The sequence below is a fragment of the Prionailurus viverrinus genome, chromosome X (assembly GCF_022837055.1).
Source record: "Prionailurus viverrinus isolate Anna chromosome X, UM_Priviv_1.0, whole genome shotgun sequence".
NCBI classification, from domain to species: Eukaryota; Metazoa; Chordata; class Mammalia; order Carnivora; family Felidae; genus Prionailurus; species Prionailurus viverrinus.
The window spans coordinates 39,282,056-39,303,680 of record NC_062579.1 but is presented as its reverse complement, the minus strand read 5'-3'; the positions used below and the strand labels follow the sequence as shown (position 1 = coordinate 39,303,680).

Below are 21,625 nucleotides of genomic sequence, written 5' to 3'. Positions count from 1 at the left end.
GTCTCTACGTAGGTAAGCATGAGCCACGTATGCTTCCTTTTTTCTATGCAAGAATGTTGATATATGTGCTTAATCATCACAGACTTGTCAGGAGACCTAGAAAGGCAGATAGTATTCTAAAAATACCATTGAACTGGGAGTCAGTAGATTGTTGTCTCCAAAGTCCACGACTGGAATTCCCTTGTACTTGAACTCCTTTGATTAACTAAATGCACTATGCTTTCCCTCACCAGGGCCATCCTGGAACATTGTTTCACTGCCTCTTTATCTATGTAACTCCTGTGCATCCTTCCTAGGTCAGCTCACGCTTGACCTTTGCAGAGCTGCTCCCGAACCTGGATTGGGTGCATCTTGTAGCTTGAGCATGCTGTTCTCACAATACTGATTAGACTGTGTGTTAATTTCTTTCTTATTGGACACCATTGCCCACTAGCCTGGCTATGAGCTCCTTGAGTACAGTTACCATGTTCTGTTTACTTTTACATGACCCGCACCAAGTAAGTGCCTGGCACATGGTCAGTGCCCTAAACATTTGTAGAGAATGCCAGCTTCTCTGGTCATTAGTTTACTCATCTGTGAGTGGGTTAGGTTTGCTGACTTCTAGGAAGACTCCTACTAACAAAATTTATTGTTCTAGATTCTTCTACTGTTGTGATTCATCTGGCTATCATCTGTTACTAGAAGAAATGTGTGCTATCTGTATTATGCTGAAAATCTGTATTAGAGTTTATGTTATCTTAATACGTATTTAATTGCCAAAATAAATAGTAAAAAATTAAAAACAGGCAGGAAGCCTGCTACAGCTTTTGGCAAAGCCTTTCACATGTTGAAACTCACATCCTTACACATCCTCTCTTTCGTTTGGGGGGGCTCTTTGGGGGTTCACTCATAGGGTCTGGCTGAACCACCAGCTGGGGACTGTTTAGAGACTAGAGTCCACAAGACTAGAGGCTTGCTCACATCAAAAGACTGTCATACATGCTCCTTTATCCATCACTCATTCATTCAGGATGCTGTACTCTTTCCTTTTCCTCACTGCCTGCCTCATTTGCTGGTTAATCCTTGTTTCAGAACTCTAAATGTCTTTGGACCTCTTCTCTAGTTGACAGTTTCTCTTTTGGTGAACTTATCCAGTCTCTGTCTTCAGAGTATCTCCATAATCTAACCACCTTTTATCACCTCCCCTGCCGGCACGGCACCGCTTGCCTGGACCACTATAGTAGCCTCCCCCTCACAGTCCTCTGTTCCTGCCCTCACACCTACAGCCTATTTTCTTCACAGCAGCCAGAGGGAGCCTGTTAAATCCTGTCAGATCATGGCCCTCCTCTGCTCATGACCCTTCCGTGGCTCCCCTGTCACTCAGAGTAAAAGCCAGAGTTCTCTCCATGGCCCATGATACCCTACACGATCAGTCTCCCACCCAGTGTCTGACCTCACCTCCTGCTGCTCCCCCCTCCACTCACTGCTCACTTTGCACTCGCCTCACTGTTCCTCATGCACCAGGCACGTTCATGCTTCAGGGCCTTTGCACTGCCTGTTCTCTCTGCTTGTTATGCTCTTCCTCCAGCTATTGGTGCACCTCCTTCCCTCATCTTGGATCTGCATGCAAATGGCTTCTCAGTGAAGTTTCCCCCCACCATCCTATTACACGTTAGAAACTGCCCCAGCAATTTCTATCTGCATTCCCTCTTTTCCATGTTGTCTTTTGCTCCAAAGTATTTATCATCCTCTAATATACTTCATATTTCCCTTACTGTTTTTTTTAAGTAGGCTTCATGCCCAGCATGGAGCCCAACGTGGGGCTTGAAATCACAACCCTGAGATCAAGACCTGAGCTGAGATCAAGAGTCTCAGAGGCTTAACCAACTGAGCCACCCAGGCAGCCCTTCTTTACTTTTTTTTTAAGTTTATTTATTTTGAGAGAGAATGCACACGAGTGGTGGGAGGGGCAGAGAGAGGGGGAGAGAGAATCCCAACAGGGTCTGTGCTGTCAGCATGAGCCCGTTGTGGGGCTCAATCTCCTGAGCCCTGAGATCATGACCTAAGCCAAAATCAAGAGTTGGACACTTAACCAACTGAGCCACCCAGGTGCCCCATATTTTCCTTACTTAATTTTATTTATTTTGTCTCTTCTACTAGAATGACAACTCCCCAAACCTAGGTATGCTTATCCTTTTTGTTCAACACTGTCTCCCCAATGTCTGGAACAGGGCCAAGCACAGAGTGGGTGCTCAATATGTGTTTATTAGTTGATTGAATGGATGGTGTTGGGAGGGGGAGGCAGAAACAGATGAAATTTGTCCCAGTCCTGTCTACTCTGTCAGGAGCTGAGCCTCAGTTAAGATGAATCTGGACCTACCAGATCCAAAAGTAGACAGCACCACATACCCAGGGGGTGAGATCAGGTAAGGCATTCCAGGAGGAGGTAGTATCACTTGGGGTGGTCCTTGAAGGTTCCGTGGGACTCACAGAGATCTTGAGGTTCAGTGAAGCCTATGGGGTGGAGGACACAGGAAGCAGCACTTGGAAGGGATGAGGTGAATTCCAAAAGGATGAGAAAGGATGGGCTCGCTAACAAGGACAATCTGTCAGGGGCCCTGAATCCCAAGGGGATGACCCTGGATTTGGTCCTCAGAGATGTCATACCCTGGTCACTGACCCCCAAACAGCTCAGAGACCTCACACCCTGGACAAACATTCATACATAGCACTGAGACAATAATAATGAAGAGCTCATATTAATCGAGAGGTTGTTAATTTATTAGGGGAGCCTTGGATGGAGGACATTCAGACATGTAATTTTGGTCCCAAGCCCAACTCAGGTCCCCCCAGTATGAAGAATGAAGTGCTAAAGTCCTCAGTCCTTGGAGATCTCTGGGCTTGGGTGAGAGTTTGCAGGCAGAAAGGGAGAGGGAGACATCACAGGGAACAGAATGGCAGAGGGCCAGCCTCAATCATGAGGAGATATAGTTGGACACCTCAATCAGGTTTCTGTCAGGGTCTCGGAAGTAGATGGACATAATGGGTCCTTTGGCCCCTGTTCTGGGGACTGGACCTTCCTCAATGGGGACATCACAAACCTGAAGTGGGAGGAGAACACAAAAGTCATTCATCACAGTCCATGTATGAGACCAAAATTCAATTCTTAGAAGACCCCTGATATCTTTCTGACTTCATCTCCTTCCATTCTCCCCTCCCTCACTCTGGCCATTTACCAGCTGTGTGGCCTCGATCATGGTACCTAACTGCTCTGTACCTCAATTTCCTAATCTGTAAAATGGGGATGATAAAATGGTGCCTAGTATTATCTAGTAAGTGGCAGAGCCAGAATTCAAACCCAGGTAGTCTGGGCCAAAGCCCATATTCTTAGCCCCTATGCTTTCCCCCACTTTACTTCCAAACTAGACTTTTTCACTGATACTTTCCAAAGAAAGAAATATATGCAAGACCTTATTCTGTGTTCCCCAAAAGGGGAACCAATGCTTCCTTTACATTAAACCATTTTAAGTGTTAGAAATACACCAAATTAAATATTCCCTCTTCAATCCTATTTCAATCCTCTTTTTCCTTTTTTTAAGTGTTTATTTTTGAGAGAGAGAGAGAATGAGTGGGGGAAGGGCAGAGAGAGCGGGAAACACAGAAGCAGGTTCCAGGCTCTGAGCTGTCAGCACAGAGCCCAACACGGGGCTTGAACTCACAAACTGTGAGGTCATGACCTGAGCTGAAGTTGGATGCTTAACCAACTGAGCCATCCAAGTGCCTGTTTGTTTGTTTGTTTTTATTATTAAGTAATCTCTACACCCAATGTGCGGCTTGAACTCAGGACCCCAAGGTCAAGAGTTGCATACTCTTCCTACCGAGCCAGCCAGGTAGGTGCCCCCTATTTCAATCCTGATTCTATCAAGAAGAAAGTCTCTGGTGGATGCTACCAAGTCCTTAGCACCTCCCCAACCATTTGCCAAATCTCCCTTTGTAACATCAAGCCCAGAGGGTTCAGAGAAAGGAAGTGGATAGAATCTAATGACTGGTGTTTTTATAGCTGTTTGTTTTTACAGTTAACTTCCCTTTGTGTCAAGATATAATGGTCTGTTCATGTACTTGGTTGAACATGTGCTTTTTACATAAATGCATTTATGTAAAAAGAATTTAGGTTTGTATTCTTTACAAGAGTGATGTAAATGTATTTGTTTACATGAAAAAATGATGTCAGGAAAAAGAACGAGCAAATGGTTGTATACAGGCATGATCTGGATATGACAAAACCTGTTATGTCTGAAGTTTGAGGAACACCCAGCTGGGTCATGCATTCTGTTTTCACCATACCAGCAGCAGCTTCTCAAAAAGAATGGATGTCCAACTCACCTTGAGGTGCTGGACCATTTCCTCCAAAGGTACCTCTGTGATCAGACATATGTCCAGGGAGCCAGGAACTGGGTGAGCAGCTTTGGGTTCAAATTCCTTTCCCACCTCATGGAGGTTAAATTTCTGGTCTCCAAAACACAATGCTTTCCGTTCACCCTATTTGGGAAGGAAGAACAACTGAGAACAACCTCCAAGGTTAAAAAAAAAAAAAAAAGGTAAAATGGGGCTTTTAATTAAAAACAACCTCCCTGGGGCACCTGGGTGGCTCAGTAAGTTAAGCATCTGATTGTTGATTTTGGCTCAGGTCATGATCTCGCAGTTTGTGAGTTCGAGCCCCACATGGGGCTCTGAGCTGACAACACTCAACCTGCTTGGGATTCTCTGTCTCCCTCTCTCTGCCCCTCCCCTGCTTGCTCTCTATCTCTCTATCTTAAAAATAAAAAAAAAATTTGTGCGGTGCCTGGGTGGCTCAGTTGGTTTTAGCATCCACCTTGGGCTCAGGTCATGATCTAGCAGTTTGTGAGTTTGAGCCCCACATCAGGCTCTTTGCTGTCAGTACAGAGCCTGCTTCAGACCCTCTGTCCCCTTCTCTTTCTGCCCCTCCTCTACTTGTTCTCTCTCTCTCTCTCTTTCTTTCTCTCTCTCTCTCTCAAAAATAAATGACTAAACTTAAAAAATATTTTAAAAATTTTAGGGGCGCCTGGGTGGCTCAGTCAGTTGAGCGTCTGACTTCAGCTCAGGTCATGATCTCATGGTTTGTGGGTTCCTGCCCTGCATATAGCTCTGTGCTGTCAGCATGTATCCCACTTCAGATCCTCTGCCCCCCCTCAAATGAATAAACATTTTTTTAAAAAAAGTAAACTCTCTACATCCAACATGGGGCTCAAACTCACAACCCTGAGATTAAGAGTCTCAAGCTCTACTGACTGAGCCAGCCAGGAGACCCATATATCTAAGAATGTTTTACTCTACACTCACCTTGATTAATAGTTTGGTTGCACATAGAATTCTAAGTTGAAATTTTCCCCTCAGAACCTTGAAATTTGGAGTGCCTAAGTGGCTCAGTTGGTTAAGCATCCAACTCTTGATTTTGGCTCAGGTCATGATCTCACGCCTCGTGAGTTTGAGCCCCAGGTCAGGCTCTGTACTGACAGTGTGGAGCCTGCTTGGGATTCTCTCTCTCTGCCTCTGCCCTGCTCATACATGATCTCTCTCTCTCTTTCTCTCAAAATAAAGTTAAAAAAAAATCTTGAAATTGTTCTATTGTCTTCTGGTCTCTGATGTGACTCATGGGCAATCTGGTATCTGCATATTTCTTTTCCCTTTGTAGTTGAACTACTTTTCTTTTTTTTAATATAGTTTTAATTTTTTTAAATATTTATTGAGAGAGAGAGAGCAAGAGTGAGCACACAAGCAGGGGAGGCGCAGAGAGAAGGAGAGAGAATCCCAAGTAGGCTCCACACAATCAGTGCAGAGCCCGATGCACAGCCCGAACTCATGAACTGTGAGATCGTGACTTAAACTGAGATCAATAGTTGGACGCTTAACCGATTGAGCCACCTAGGTGCCCCTAACTACTTTTCTTTTTAACTTCTTTGAAAGCTCTTACGATATTCATTTCCACTTTGGTGTTCTGTAACTTCCCAAGAACATATGTAAGTGTCAATGTGCTGGATACTCTTCCACACAAAGACTGGAAAGTTCTCTTGCGTTACTTTTATGACAGTTTCCTCCCTACCTTTTTCTCCATTCTGTCTCTGGAAGTTCCACTATTTAGAATTTGGAATCTCCTACATTGATCCTTTGCATTTTTCTCACAGATTTCCTCTGAGGTTGTTTTTTGTTTTTTTTGTTTTGTTTTGTTTTGTTTTGTTTTTTTGAGGGGAAGGGGGCTGAAAAATATTATAACCAAATTCTACTTCACTTGCAATTTGCATATGGGAAAGTGATTACCTTGAAAGCTGTGACTTCCATGCCCAGGATCTTGGAATAAAACATCGTGGTGTCTTTGATACTCTTTACTGTCATCACAATGTGGTCCAGTCTATGGATAAGACATGGGGAAGGAGTCTGACTGCTGTTCCTCCATGACTTAAAAAAAAATTCAAAAGAGATCACATTGCCACTGGTCACACCCAAATTTCCTGTTTCCTTCTCAGCTCCCCTCATCTCCACAATGACTATACTTCCTCCTCAACCCCATTTCCAGGGAAAAGTCCTGGGAAAAAACTTGAGGAGAGTCTTATCACCCATGTGTAGATTCACAAGAGTCTGCCATGATCATTCTCTACTGTTTTCTTATTCTCTTTCCCCCTCTAGAGGGCTAGAGATGAAGTTTAGGGAAGTGGAGACCAAGAAAAAACCCTCTCTTGTTGTCCCCAAGCTGGAATTCATATCTTTTGCAAGGAATGACAGGACACAGAGGAGCCCCAACCCCTAAAAGTACAAGCCCTCTGTTGGCCAATTTTACTCAGTACCCTTTTTTCTCACTCCTCAGCTATGCCAGGACTGGAAGGGAGCATCTCAGATGAAATAAATGTTTCTAAGGCATGTGTATTTCCAGAGTCACCTTGATACCTAGAGGGAGGGCACACCTCCCCCCTTCTTACTTCCTGCCCTCAGCACACTTCCCACCTGACCTTTCTCTTGATTTGCATTCTTTAGTAATTTGTACATTTACACTACATGTGCTACAGGATTATAAGGTGCCTGTGGTCTGGCACTATAGCACAATATAGTGGTTAATAGAACAGATTTGGGGAGCCAGACTGATGTTTAATTAATCTTGCTGTGCCTTGGTTTCCTTCTGTAAAATGTGCATGATTATATATATATATATATATATATATATATATATATATATATATATATATGGTTATTGTGAACATTAAAAAAAATTGTATTTTTAAGGGCTTAGAACCATGCCTGACACATAGCAAGTGCTATAAGAGTCAACGATGATGATGATGTTGTCATGGTCATCTTGTTAAATTTCAGATTCCCTTCCATGGCCCTTAGTCTCTACAGCCCCATCCATTTCTTTTGAACTCCAAGCTACGTTGTCTTTTGCCTGTTCTCATAAGGGCAATCTTTGTATCTTTGGCCTCAGGGCCTTATGCATATCTAATGCATATGCTATTATCTGTCTCTAGGACTAGAATATAAGTTACATAAGGGTAGAGATTTCTCTCTGTTTTGTTCCCCACTGTGTCCCAAACAACTAGCAGATGTTCAGTAATATCTGTTAAATTAGTGGATATCTACTACAACAATTAGGCCCAGCGCCTAGCACAAAGTCTGACTTCTACTCCACTCTACTCTACTCTACTCTACTCTACTCCATTCCATTCCATTCCATTCCATTTTACCCTATACTATTATATTCATTCCATTCCACTGTGTTCCATTCTATTCAAACCATTACATTTTAAACAATTGATTTCACTGAGCCCCAACTGTAAAAAATGCTGTGCTGTTGTATTTTCATGAGTGGAAGAGGTGTTAGCAATGTTGCTGAGTTTTACTGTCCTGGTGGATACAGAGGATCCACTGGGACACAGAAGCAGTATAATGAGAAAATGACTGGCATTTGGGCTCCATTGAAAATAAAGTAGAATGCTAAAAACCTTTTAATGTCTGTAGGGTCTGTAATAGCACCCCCTTCTCATTTCTGATATTGGTAATTTATATTTTTTTCTGTTAAAAATTTGAGAGAAAACAGACATTACTAATATTTTATTAATCTGTTCAAAGAATGAATTTATGACCTTGTCAATTTTCTCCAATGTATGTTTGCTTTCTATTTTACCAGTTTCTGCTCTTTATAATTCCTTCCTTCCACTTTCATAAACGTAAATTTGCTGTTCCGTTTCTAGCTTCTTGATAAGGAAGCTCAGATCATTGGTTTTCAATTTTCCTCATCTCTGCATTTAGAACTCTAGATTACCCACTAAGCACAGCTTTAGCCATAACCCCCAATTTTGGTAGTCTATTGGAAATCAACTCAACCCATTCCTCCCATTTTCAGTGCCTGCCAGCTCAGACTCACTCCCCAGATTCTGGTTTGCAAAGAAGGAACTCCATCCTCACAAATTCAAGGATGAGCAGGGCTGGTTCTCTTAAGGACCCAGAAGAAGGCCAGTGTGGTTTAGAATCCAAGAGTGAGTGAGGCATGAGTAGGTGGAGAAGGCAAGGGCCAGATAGTTCAGGGTTGTTGAGGCGAGGTGAGGGAGGCTGGTTTATAAAAAGTTCATCAGGACATAGTAATCATATAAGGCTTACTCTTTGCCAAGCCCTGTTCTAAGCACTACATGAAATGTAATCCATCTTATTCCCCACAGCAAATCTCTCTATATAATAGAGTGCCCAGAACACGATGTCCTCCCTCCTGCCTCCTCTTTTTCTACAGAATCCTCTACAAGGTCTCCTTCAGGGTGTCAGGGGCCCCTGGAATTCTCCTGGCAAAGTTCAAGGTCAGTGCCCTGTTTTCTGGCCCCTTCCCACACTGCCCCATCTTGATGTTCCTGGCCAAACTGGCTCCCTGGAGCCACCCTGAGGGAGCAAAGCAGTCATCCCTCAGCTCAGGGCCACTCCTGCAGACGTGTTGCAGTCTGACTGAGTTAGAACAGGGCCTTTCCATGTCCCTCTGCTGCCGTCTGCTTGTCTTTGAAAGAGGAAGAGAGAGGAGGACCGGGAAAATGGATGTCCGCACTTCAGGATAGCCCACAGAGAAAGGAAACCGGTTACCAGGCCTGGGCTAGGCAATTCCCAGCCTTGGGGCAAACGCCTATGCCCCAGGCCCCTGGGATCACCCCACTCACCTGCTTCTCCAAAGTCCTGCCCCACATCCTGGCTGGCAGCCTGGAGGGCAGACGGCACAGCATGGCAGGCTAGGTGTCTTTGCCCTGGAGCCTCCAGACAACCCTTTGGCTCAGTGCCTAGAGATCAAGGGGCAGAAATGGGAGGGCCCCAGGCTCAGGACTGCTGGTAGTAACAGAAGTCGGCAGTATAAGAACTCTGATATAAAACTCAGGGCCGTGAAAGTAAAAGCTTAAGGTGTGACTTGGTCAGCTCAGGCCACCATAACAAAGCACCACAGACTGGGGGGCTTAAACAACAGAAATTAGTTTTCTCACAATTCTGGAGGCCCAAAGTCTGAGATCAGGTGCTAGCAGGATCACATTATGGTAACATCTCTCTTTCTGGCTTGAAGAGGACCACCTTCTCTCTGTGTCCTCACATGGTGGAGAGAAAGAGCAGGCTCTGGTTTCTTATAAGGGCATCAATCCCATCATGAGGACCCCACCCTCATGACCTCATCTAACCCTAAACACCCCCCCAAAGGCTTCACCTCTGAATACCATGACACTGGGGGTTAGGGCTTCAACATAAGGATTTGGGGGGACACAAACATTTGGTCCATAACAAGGTGTATGTGTAAGGGATTGCTTTGTAATAACACAGAAAAATCACCCATCCCAAGTATGGTGGGGGGATCTTTATTCTAGGGTGCGAGACTTCTGGTCTCCTTAGGCTTGTGTCCCCAGAATATGAGACCCCTGATCTATTTGGGAGTCAGAGTTTGTGTCCAGGGTGTGAAGTTAAAAGCTGTCTGGGTTAAGATATGACCACTCTGGCTTATGGGTCTGTTTCTGAGCCGAGATCTCTAAGCTGTTAAGTGCTCTGTGTCCCAGGGTGCAATGTTTCTGAGTTCTTTCAGGGTGTGAACTCTCAGATTTTCCCCATCCCCAGTCATCCCTTTACCATGCCCTCTCCCAACACTGCTGAGAGGGAACATTCATCAGTCCCACTGTTGTTTACCTTACCCTGAACTGAGTTCCCTGTGTGTGGTGGTGGTGGTGGTGGTGGTTTATTTGTCTAGCTCCTGGGGCATGGGGCATATGAGTTTGAAATTTTCCTAGGCACACCCCAGATATACCCCCCCACACACACACAAGTTCTCTGTGCTATGCTTATTGACTTTAGCATATGATTTTCCCCTTATAATACATGAATATAGGTTTGCATAAAAAGTTTCAACAGTACATCAGTATATGGACTACAAGGACATCCTCCAGTCTGCAAAAATTACCACTGAGGACAGTTGCTGGTGTTTCCTTACACTCGCACACACGTGTCACCATAACCAGCCCCCACCTGCTTTTCTTTGTCAACAGCCTGTCCTGTGGAAGGCACACACAGGTCTCACTCATTCTGTCTCACACCCAGCGGGTGCTCTGTGGTAGAATATGAACCCCCAGCATTCATGTCACTGTGAAAGTCATTGGCTATATTATAGGTGCACATTTACAAGGTTGTCCCAATTGTTGGCTCCTACCAGCCTTATGCACACAGCTCTGAAAATGTACATGCATGTTAGAGTTAGAAGTGGAATTGAGGGGTCAGAGGGTTCATTCATTCACCAAACACCTAATGAGTGCGTTCTGTGTACTGACTGCTGTTCTAGGTGCTGCGGTGACATTAAAGAACTAGATGGACAAATGTCCTTGCCCACATGGAGCTGACATTCTAGTTGGGGAGGAAGAGGGTGCAAAATGTTGATTTCCATAAATGTTTCACAAGATCCTGGAAGGTTTTACTCCCATTAATGGTGCCTTTACTGGCTTCCTCTCCACTACTCCCTGCAGGCTGGAGTCTGTCGCGGGAGGCTAGCTGTCTTGGTCTTTGCTCTCTACAAAATCTGCAGGGTCTCGGGCTGGGATGGTCTATTTGGGAATGTGGATATATATATGTGTGTGGTTGGGGAGGAGGCTATGGGAATTGAATGGTCCACTGGAGAGAGTGAGGGGAAATAGGAATAGAAGAGGTCACTTGGTGGTGTGGGCCAGAGCTAGGGACACAATGATCCGCTGAATTAGGTATGAACATCCACTCTCAGGTCACATCCACAGAGGGTGTGGGGGAGTAGCAATGCTGAGGAATCCAGTACTGTCTTAGAATATACCATCGTGTGGACACCCTTCAGGTCACAGAGATAGTGGTGTGCATAATTCTGGAGTCACACAGAGTGGAGTGTGAACAGTCGTGGAGCCACATAGATAGGGGTGTGGCCACCACATGAGGTAGTATACTCTAGGGGGTGGACAGCCTTGGGTTACTCAGATGGGGGTCTGGGCAATACAGAAGTCACACACTGTAGGGAGTGTTTACTCCTTGAATCATACACACTGAAGTCTGCACACTCTTGAGGTCATGCATAGTGGGTAGTAGACACTTCTGGGGTCAGATTGACTACCATGTTGACACTATAGTAGTCAAACAAAGTGGGAAGCAGATGGTCCTGGGGTCAAACAGATTTGCATATGGACACTTCTGGGGTCACACATGCTAGGGAGTAGACACTCCTGAGTCACCCAGACTGGCTAATAGACATTCACAGGGTCACACATGCCAGGGTGTGGACATTCCAGGGGTCAGATAGCAGATTGGATTGTGGAGATTTTGGGGTCATTCAGACTGGGATGTGGGCACTCCTGGACTCAGCCTAAGGTGTAGACGACTATGAGGTAAGAATGGATAGGTGTGGACAGACATGATGTCACAAAGATGGGGGTTTGAACATTCCTGGAGTCACTCATGCTGGAGTGTGGACAGACATAGGGTCACTCAGAGGTGTGAACACTCCAAGGGTTCTGTTACACACACTGGAGAGTGGAAATCTCTGGGGTCACAGGGGGAGTTTGGGACTCTTTAAGTTAAAAACACTGGGAAATGGAGACTCCTAAAAGCACACATATTGTGGATTGGGCATTCTTTGTGTTACATAGACTGGGATGTGAACATCTATGGTGTTATACAGACTGAGGAGTAGACACTCCTGGGATTGTAGTGACTGAGGTAGGGACAGTTACCTGGTCAAATAAATGATGTGTTGGCACCCCTCAGGTCAGAAACTGAGGTGCAGACACTCCTGTGGTCACAGAGTGATTGATGGATACTCCCTGGTGTAGACTTAGGAGTGGACACTGCTGAGATCAGACTATAGTGTGGATGGCCATGGGATCACACAAACCAGGATGTGAATTGTCTTGGGGTCACACAGACTGGGTGTAGACATCCCTGCAGTCACGCAAATGGATACTTGGACACTAATGGGGTCACACGGAAAGGAGAACAGACTGTCATGGAATCACACATGCTGGGGACTTGACACTTCTGGAGTCACTCACATGAGGGTTTGAATACTCACTGTCATAGACTAACGTGTGGACACTTTCAGTGTCACACAACTTGGGAGGTGGGCACTCCTGGGATTACACATACTGGTGTATGGACACAACTGTGGTCACACAGATTGAGTTTTGGACACTGCTGGAGTTACACACACTGGGATGGGGACACCTCTGGCATCACACACATGGGTGTGCACGTTCATGATGTCACACAGAATGAGAGGACGCTCCTGGGGTCACACAGATTGGGGAGGGAATGATGCTAGAGGTGTGCATTTGTTGACCCTGATTAAGGGGAGAAAGTTTAGGAGTGCCTGAGTGGCTCAGTTGGTTGAATGTCTGACTTTGGCTTAGGTCAGGATCTCACAGTTCTTGGGTTCAAACCATGCATCAGGCTGTGCTGACAGCTCAGAGCCTGGAGCCTGCTTTGGATTCTGTGTCCCTCTCTCTCTTAGCCCCTCTTCTGCTAGCACTCTGTCTCTAAAACATGAATAAATGTTGGAAAAAAAGTTTTAGGGGCGGCTGGGTGGCTCAGTCAGTTAGGCAACCGACTTTGGCTCAGGTCACGATCTCACGGTTCATGAGTTCCAGTCCCCCATCAAGCTCTGTGCTGACAGTCTGCTCCGGATTCTGTCTCCTTCTCTCTCTGCCCCTCCTCTGCTCACACACTCTCTCTCTCTCAAAAATGAATAAACATTTAAAAAATTTGTTTTCAAAAGAAGAGAAAAATTAAGGTGCCTGGGTGGCTCAGTCGGTTGAGCATCGGACTTCGGCTCGGGTCATGATCTCACGGTTCATGAGTTCGAGCCCCATGTTGGGCTCTGTGCTGACAGCTCAGAGCCTGGAGCTCAGATTCTGTGTCTCCCTCTCTCTCTGCTCCTAACCCACTTGCATTCTGTCTCTGTCTCTCTCAAAAATAAATAAACATTAAAAAAAATAATAATAATGAAAAGAGGAGAAAGTTTGAATACCACCTGTTAAAAGTACTTAAACAAGGAGGCCATTAGACTGAGGTGGCTCTGATGCCTTCGTAGCCTCAGTAAAGCAAACCAAAACCTAAGCCAGAATTTGTATCCAAGAAATCGAAATTTAAGAACAACCAATTGCAAATAGCCAAGTAGGCTTTCCCCTAGAAGAGCAACCGCTTCAGCTATAACCAATCAAATAATCTCCCTTTGCTTCCAGTTTGTCCCATAAAAGACTTGCACCTGGCTCCTGTCCACTTCCTAACCACTTCCGGTTTGGCCCTGCTTAGTTCCAATTGACTTCTGCTCCAATAAAGTCCTGAAAATTTAAATGTGCTTCATCTTATCTTTTAACACACGTGAGCCATGCACAGGACAAGCTCTAGAATGTGGGGCTCGCTATTAATTGCCTTGGAAGACCCCAAAGACAGACTCTTTTCAGGGGTGTTGTGGATGCCTGAGGAAGAGAAATATCTATAATCTGTTGCTTGGAAGGTCTGCAGTGCCTATGACCTAGAGTTTCTCATTTCTCTTCAGAGTTGATCTTATTCAGTTTCCTTACCTGTGAAAGGGGGATCATTTGTGTCCCATCTCCTTTGCCAAGACAGTTTTAGGGTGAAGTTCTTAAGCTGAAACTGCTTTTTTTTTTTTAACATTTATTTATTTTTGAGAGAGAGAGGCAGATCATGAGCGGGGGAGGGGCATAGAGAGAGATACACACACAGAACCCGAAGCAGGCCCCAAGCTCCGAGCTGTCAACACAGAGCAGGGCTCAAACCCACGAACTGTGAGATCATGACCCGAGCTGAAGTCGGAAGCTTAACCCACTGAGCCACCCAGGTGCCCTGAAATCACTTTGTAAAATAAAGCACCAGGCCTAGGACTCTTCCTAAAATTCAAGGCAGTGAGCTGGCTGGTCAAGGTGGTATGGGGCAAGGAGCTGGGAGAGTGGACACCTAGTTTGTAATCATGGATCTGTGTCACCTTGAGCAAGTCACATGCCTGTACTGATCCTCAGGTTTCTTGGAGATAGTGCCCATCTGACAGCGTGTCACAGTGACAGCTGGTTGTCCCCAAATGTTATGCTTAATCTGCCCAAATGTTGAGTTGTTGCAGAGCACTGCCGAACCAGAAATTACATGACATTTCCCACACACGCACCCCCTTGCACCTGGGTAGGGCTACGCGACCAGTCCTCCCAAGTGACTTGAGCTAAAATGATGTGTGTCCTTCAGGAACAGGGGTGTTCTCTCCATTTGCTCTTGGTCCATCTTTTGGAGGTCTACAGCTCCAGCAGAGAGTGAAACCGCTGACATTGTGGCATTGGTCCATTATTGAAGAATGAATTCCTGCATACACATGTAGTGTCGTGTGGATCAAATCCTCTGCAGAAATGGGCTCTGTAAGCTGAGGACCTCATGGGCGGGGGAATACTCTCCCAGGAGGGCCTCCTGGCTTCTAGGAGCTGGTCTTCCTTCTTTTACAGCAGGCAGAGCTCTGGCCAGGGTGAAGGGGCTGGGAGGACATCACCTGCACCTCCAAGCTGCACTGGCTCCACTGCAGGGGGCCCTGGATGCAGAGCCCTGTTCTTCAGAGATCTACAGGAGAATGAGGCTCTGTCGCTCTGTGGCTTGGCATGGCTTTATTTTTTTTTTTAATTTAGTTTTTATTTTTTCAAAATGTTTATTTATTTATTTATTTTGAGAGACTGAGAGAGGGCATGAGCAGGGGAGGGGCAGCGAGAATCCCAACGTGGGCTCGATCCCCATGAACCATGAAATCGTGACCTGAACTGAAATCAAGAGTTGGACGCTTAACCGACTGAACCACCCAAGTGCCCCATTGGCGTGGCTTTAATAAGGGGCTTCAGGGTACATCAAGGGTTGGTATAATTCACCTACTCCTTTCCGTAGATGGATTAAAGATAGCTCTGATTTCACTAAATGTCTCCAATAGAGGATTTCTTTTTCTCCTTAGGTTGTGGCACCTGCTGCTGAGTGACTGAGACCCAACATGCTTCCTGCTCACCACTGGTCCAAGCACTTCTCCCAGGACAAAGCCCCAGAAGAACCAGTGGGGCAGCAGCCAGGGCTTCCCAACCATGGCCACGTTCAGGGCCATTTGATGTTCCTACAAACATAGGCCCGTGCAATGTGCTGCGGCAGTGTTTACTTAGGAAGTATACTTTTACCCCCAAGGAAAATGCCTGCCTTTCCACCAGGTCCAGTTTGTGAGGACTTCAGGGAAGACATTTAAACCACATAGGCTCTGTGGCTCAGTTTCCTTGTTCGTAAAAATGGTGTGCTATGACCTAACCTGGCTGTCCCAAAAGGTAGTTAAGAGATTATGTGAAAAGGGTCTTTCTCAGGCATTCTTCCCCCTGTAATGAACAGAAAGCTCTGCCAGAGTGCCTTCCAGTGAGAGGGGTTTATTTTTTCCCATTACCAGGAAATTTGAGATTGACAGTCTCAGGTTCAATAATATTGTAAGAGGAGTCAAAGTTTCCTTCACTTTTCATCATGACCATCTTTAAGCCTGCTGACCTTTTTCTTCATGTTTCTTGCCTCGTGGTCCCAAAATGGCTGCTGTACTTCTAGATGTCACATCTACATCCAATGCAGGAAAAAGAGATCAGAACAAAGGCTTTCTCCTAATGAGGCATTGTCTTTTTATTTGGTGTGGACAGCCCTCCCTATAGAATATCCCTTATATCTCATTAGCCAAAACTGCACCAGATTCCCTCCACAGTTTGTCACTCTCCAAAGGAAGCAAAATTGCTATGACTGGTTTAAACCAATCATAATCCATCCCCTTGGTCCAGGGGAGGGACTTATGCTCCTTAAGAACAGGGGCCCTCCACTTACCACCTGAAGAAATTGGGGATGGAGTAGTGGAAAGGGAGGGAATGGGGGTAAGGATTATAGGGAGGCAGTGGAAAACATTGGCTATAGAACCACAGAACTGGAGGCAAGGTGAGTTGAGTTCTAGCCCTTGCTTTGCATTGGAGCTGCTGTGTGGTTTGGGTTCTGTCCCTTGCCCTCTCTGGGCCTGTTGCTTCTTTGGTACAGAAGGAGTTGAGCTCAGTGGTCTCAAAATACACTCTAAATGTTGGTGGCCGTGTGGCCTTGACCTGGACATGGGGTCTAGGCTGTGGAACCTAGCAACATGACAGGGAAGGCCCACTGAGTCTTGAAGGGGGGAGGTCCAAAGGCTACTTGACTCAAGTCTCCTACCAATGGCTGGGGGCAAAAATCTCTCTTCCCTCTGTGATTAAGGTCATTTTAGTTGTCTTTGAAGTTACTCTGAGTGTTTACAAGGGACTCCTTGTAAGACAGAGCAGGGGCCCACATCTAGGTCCAGTTTCCAGGCTTAGCTCTGTTGCTGATGTCATGCTGGGTGAATATGAACAGATTCCTGCCCCCCCCCCGTGCCTCAGTTTCCCCCATTTGTTCAATGAGGAGGTTAGATAAAATGGTCCCTGCTGGACTTGATAGTCCTAAACTCCTGAGGCTGAGTGGATTTAAGAAGGACAGAAGGAATGGAGCACCTGGGTGGCTCAGTCGGTTAAGCGTCTGACTCTTGATCTTGACCTCGAAGTTTGTGAGTTTGAGTCCGGAGTTGGGCTCTGCGCTGAGCGTGCCGAGCCTGTTTAGGATTCTGTCTCTCCTTCTCTCTTCCCCTTCCCTGCTTGTTCTCTCTCTCTCTTTCAAATAAACTTTAAATTTTTTTTTTAAAAAGGACAGAAGGGAAAGGTGAGGTCGCTGCTGGAAGCAGCTGCTGGCGTTCCTTGGCTTATGGCTGCATCACGCCAGTGTCCACCTCTTAAAAAGACAGTTGTGGTTATATTTAGGGCCCACCCATACAATCAAAATAATCTCCCCGTCTCCAGACCCTTAACTCCTTTTTCTTTTTTTTTTTTTTCTTTTTTTTTTTTTTTTTTTGCCACCAAGTGAACATTCACAGGTTCCAGGGATTAAGAGCTGGATACCATTATTCAGTGGTGGGTACCAGAAAGGAGTCCTCAGGGAGGTGACATCGCAGTTAAAATCTGAAGGATAAGGAGTTAACTGAGCAGAAGAAAAAGAGACAGCATATGCCAGCAGGAGGAACAGCATGTGTAAAGCACTTGGAGATGAGAACTAACAGTAGCATCGTGGGGGAAACTGAGCAGTTTAGGACAGCGAGCCCTACATCGATGGGCAGTTGCTGAGGGTGCTGAACTGAGGCTTATGGCATACAAGCCTTCTCCACCCCGCTCCTTTCTAGGCCCCCGGGGCCTGGCAAGGTTCTGGGTGGAGCCTGCTCAAACCTCAGCACCACCCCGGCTTCCCGAGGCCCAGGCACTAGTCCAGTCAGGCAGAGGACAGATAGGGAAAAAGGCAGCCTGACAATGTGCCCGTGGTTCGCAGGCCACACGGCTCCCTAAGTCGTGCCTAATGGACAGGCTGCGGGCTGGCCTGTGCCTGAGAAGTGCAGGCTCTCGCCAGGCCTGAAGACATGGGCAGCCAGCTCCAACTCACTCACTCACTCAGGAAGGCAGGCCTCTGGGCAAGTGTGTCCCCACTGGCACAGGTCAGCGTGGACTGACAATGGCTAAGAGCCTGGTTGGGCAATGTTTGGGCAGGCTGGGCTGGGATTGCAGCTCTGTCGCTCACTGGCGGGATGGCCTTTGGCCTCTCTGGAACAAGGGTTGAGCCCACCTGAAGCCATTTCCTCTTTTGTGAGTTCGTCCATTCTCTTATTGGTCAAGCTGGTTCAAGTTGGTTTCTGTTACTTGCAGACAAAAGCATCTCAACCGATAAAGGTTTTTCATGATTTTTTTTTTTACTTAGGGAATTATGAAAGATTTAAATGTAGAGGATGTTGTAATGAAACCTGTAGCTGAGGTTCAGCAGTTTGTTACATTTTGCATCTAGTGCCAGGCAGCGTGACTCATCCACCCCAAAGATGCCCACATCCTAATCCCCAGAACCTGGGATTATGTTAGGTTACACTGCAAAGGAGAATTAAGGTTGATAATCAGATGACTTTAAGATAAGGCAGTTGTCGGGGCACCTGGGTGGCGCAGTCGGTTAAGCGTCCGACTTCAGCCAGGTCACGATCTCTCGGTCCATGAGTTCGAGCCCCGCGTCAGGCTCTGGGCTGATGGCTCAGAGCCTGGAGCCTGTTTCCGATTCTGTGTCTCCCTCTCTATCTGCCCCTCCCCTGTTCATGCTCTGTATCTCTCCCAAAAAAAAATAAATAAACGTTGAAAAAACGTAAGAAAAAAGAAAAAAAAAAGAAAAAAAAAGATAAGGCAGTTGTCCTAGATTATCTGGTGGAACCAATATATCCACAAGTATCCTTAAAAGTAGAAGAGGGGGGCACCTGGGTGGATCAGTGGGTTAAGCATCCAACTTCAGCTCAGGTCACAATCTGCCAATTTGTGAGTTCAAGCCCCATGTTGGACTCTGTATTGACAGCCCAGAGCCTTAAACCTCCTTCAGATTCTGTGTCCTCCCCTTCTCTCTGCCCCCTCCCCTGCTCATGCTCTGTCCCTCTCTCTCTCTCTCTCAAAAATAAATAAAACATTAATTTTTTTTAAAGCGGGAGAAGACAGGAGGGATGTGATGTGAGAAGAACCCAACTACAGTTGCTACCTTAGAAGATGGAGGAAGAAGGCCATGATCCAAGGGAGGTGGGGGCCTCTCAAAGCTGGAAAAGGCAAGAAAAATTTCCCCCGGAACCTCTAGAAGGGAACCCAGACCTGCTAACAACTTGATTGGAGCCCAGTGGGACCCATGCCAGACTTCTGACTTCCAGAACTTGAAGGCAGTAATTGGTGTTGTTTTGAGCCACTATGTGGCAATTTGTTATAGTGGCAAAAGGAAACTAATACAACAGCCATTTATTTTTCTTCTGTTACTTTATTTTTTTTAATGAAATTTATTGACAAATTGGTTTCCATACAACACCCAGTGCTCATCCCAAAAGGTGCCCTCCTCAATACCCATCACCCACCCTCTCCTCCCTCCCACCCCCATCAACCCTCAGTTTGTTCTCAGTTTTTAACAGTCTCTTATGCTTTGGCTCTCTCCCATTCTAACCTCTTTTTTTTTTTTCCTTCCCCTCCCCCATGGGTTCCTGTTAAGTTTCTCAGGATCCACATAAGAGTGAAACCATATGGTATCTGTCTTTCTCTGTATGGCTTATTTCACTTAGCATCACACTCTCCAGTTCCATCCACGTTGCTACAAAAGGCCATATTTCATTTTTTCTCATTGCCACGTAATATTCCATTGTGTATATAAACCACAATTTCTTTATCCATTCATCAGTTGATGGACATTTAGGCTCTTTCCATAATTTGGCTATTGTTGAGAGTGCTGCTATAAACATTGGGGTACAAGTGGCCCTATGCATCAGTACTCCTGTATCCCTTGGATAAATTCCTAGCAGTGCTATTGCTGGGTCATAGGGTAGGTCTATTTTTAATTTTCTGAGGAACCTCCACACTGCTTTCCAGAGCGGCTGCACCAATTTGCATTCCCACCAACAGTGCAAGAGGGTTCCCGTTTCTCCACATCCTCTCCAGCATCTATAGTCTCCTGATTTGTTCATTTTGGCCACTCTGACTGGCGTGAGGTGATACCTGAGTGTGGTTTTGATTTGTATTTCCCTGATAAGGAGCGACGCTGAACATCTTTTCATGTGCCTGTTGGCCATCCGGATGTCTTCTTTAGAGAAGTGTATATTCATGTTTTCTGCCCATTTCTTCACTGGGTTATTTGTTTTTCGGGTGTGGAGTTTGGTGAGCTCTTTATAGATTTTGGATACTAGCCCTTTGTCCGATACGTCATTTGCGAATATCTTTTCCCATTCCGTTGGTTGCCTTTTAGTTTTGTTGGTTGTTTCCTTTGCTGTGCAGAAGCTTTTTATCTTAAGGTCCCAGTAATTCACTTTTGCTTTTAATTCCCTTGCCTTTGGGGATGTGTCGAGTAAGAGATTGCTACGGCTGAGGTCAGAGAGGTCTTTTCCTGCTTTCTCCTCTAAGGTTTTGATGGTTTCCTGTCTCACATTTAGGTCCTTTATCCATTTTGAGTTTATTTTTGTGAATGGTGTGAGAAAGTGGTCTAGTTTCAACCTTCTGCATGTTGCTGTCCAGTTCTCCCAGCACCATTTGTTAAAGAGGCTGTCTTTTTTCCATTGGATGTTCTTTCCTGCTTTGTCAAAGATGAGTTGGCCATACGTTTGTGGGTCTAGTTCTGGAGTTTCTATTCTATTCCATTGGTCTATGTGTCTGTTTTTGTGCCATGTTACTTTATTTTTTAACATTTATTTTTATTTTTGAGAGAGAGAGAGACAGAGACAGAGCACGAGCAGGGGAGGGGCAGAGAGAGAGGAAGACACAGAATCCGAAGCAGGCTCCAAGCTCCAAGCTGTCAGCACAGAGCCCGATGCAAGGATCAAACCCACAAACCATGAGATCATGACCTGAGCCCAAGTCGGATGCTTAACCAACTGAGCCACCCAGGTGCCCCTCTTCTGTTAGTTTAATTGAACAAAAACTCAACACCTTTCACTTAAACCAACATGTGTAGTGCAAGCCCATTAATATAAATTGCTTTTGTTTCTTTCTCTCTTTCTGACTCTCCATGTACCAATCTTGCCTCCTTGTACATGGGCAGAAGGAACATCATAAGAAAAATGGTTATTTCTTGGTATTAGGATTTAGTGATTTTTTTAAATTTTTATTTTTAAAATACTTTATTTATTTATGTATTTATTTATTTATTTAGAGGCAGGGTGAGGGGCAGAGGGAGAGAGAATATCTTAAGTAGGCTCCACACTCAGCGCCCAGCCCAGTGCAGGGCTCGATCCCACGACCCTGGGATCATGACCTGAGCCTAGATCAAGAGTCAGATGCTCAACTGACTGAGCCACCTAGGTGCCCCTTATTTTAAAGTAATCCTACACCCAGCATGGGGCTTGAACTCACAACCCCAATATCAAGAGTTGTATGCTCTACTGACTGAGCCAGCCAGGCACCCCTAAAGTGATTTTGTTTTAAAGTTTTTATGTTTGTGCTTTTCTGCACTCCCCCCTATTTTTTGTAATTATTGGGCA

At 45.6% G+C, this 21,625-nt stretch overlaps 1 protein-coding gene and 1 pseudogene across 1 annotated transcript; one reads left to right on the top strand and one right to left on the bottom strand.

Moving 5' to 3' along the window:
- LOC125156957 (mammalian ependymin-related protein 1-like) overlaps nt 1-19,414 on the top strand; it is a 29,253-nt pseudogene extending 9,839 nt beyond the window's left edge.
- Nucleotides 2,955-9,265, bottom strand: GLOD5 (glyoxalase domain containing 5). The gene is made up of 4 exons (XM_047843396.1): nt 9,183-9,265; nt 6,316-6,453; nt 4,363-4,518; nt 2,955-3,080 (listed from the first exon to the last, which is right to left on the bottom strand). The coding sequence occupies exons 1-4, from the start codon at nt 9,243-9,245 to the stop codon at nt 2,955-2,957; spliced, it is 483 nt and encodes a 160-aa protein (XP_047699352.1). The 5' UTR covers nt 9,246-9,265.
- Nucleotides 19,415-21,625: the final 2,211 nt, after the last annotated feature.

What these genes read in the sequence shown, in the direction of transcription:
- GLOD5 (XM_047843396.1), bottom strand. Translation starts at nt 9,245, where the DNA reads ATGCTGTGCCGTCTGCCCTCCAGGCTGCCAGCCAGGATGTGGGGCAGG. An exon ending in TGGAAGTCACAGCTTTCAAG is followed by an intron (nt 4,519 to 6,315) that starts GTAATCACTTTC and finishes CTTCCCAAATAG; the next exon opens with GGTGAACGGAAAGCATTGTG. An exon ending in AAATGGTCCAGCACCTCAAG is followed by an intron (nt 3,081 to 4,362) that starts GTGAGTTGGACA and finishes CTCCCACTTCAG; the next exon opens with GTTTGTGATGTCCCCATTGA.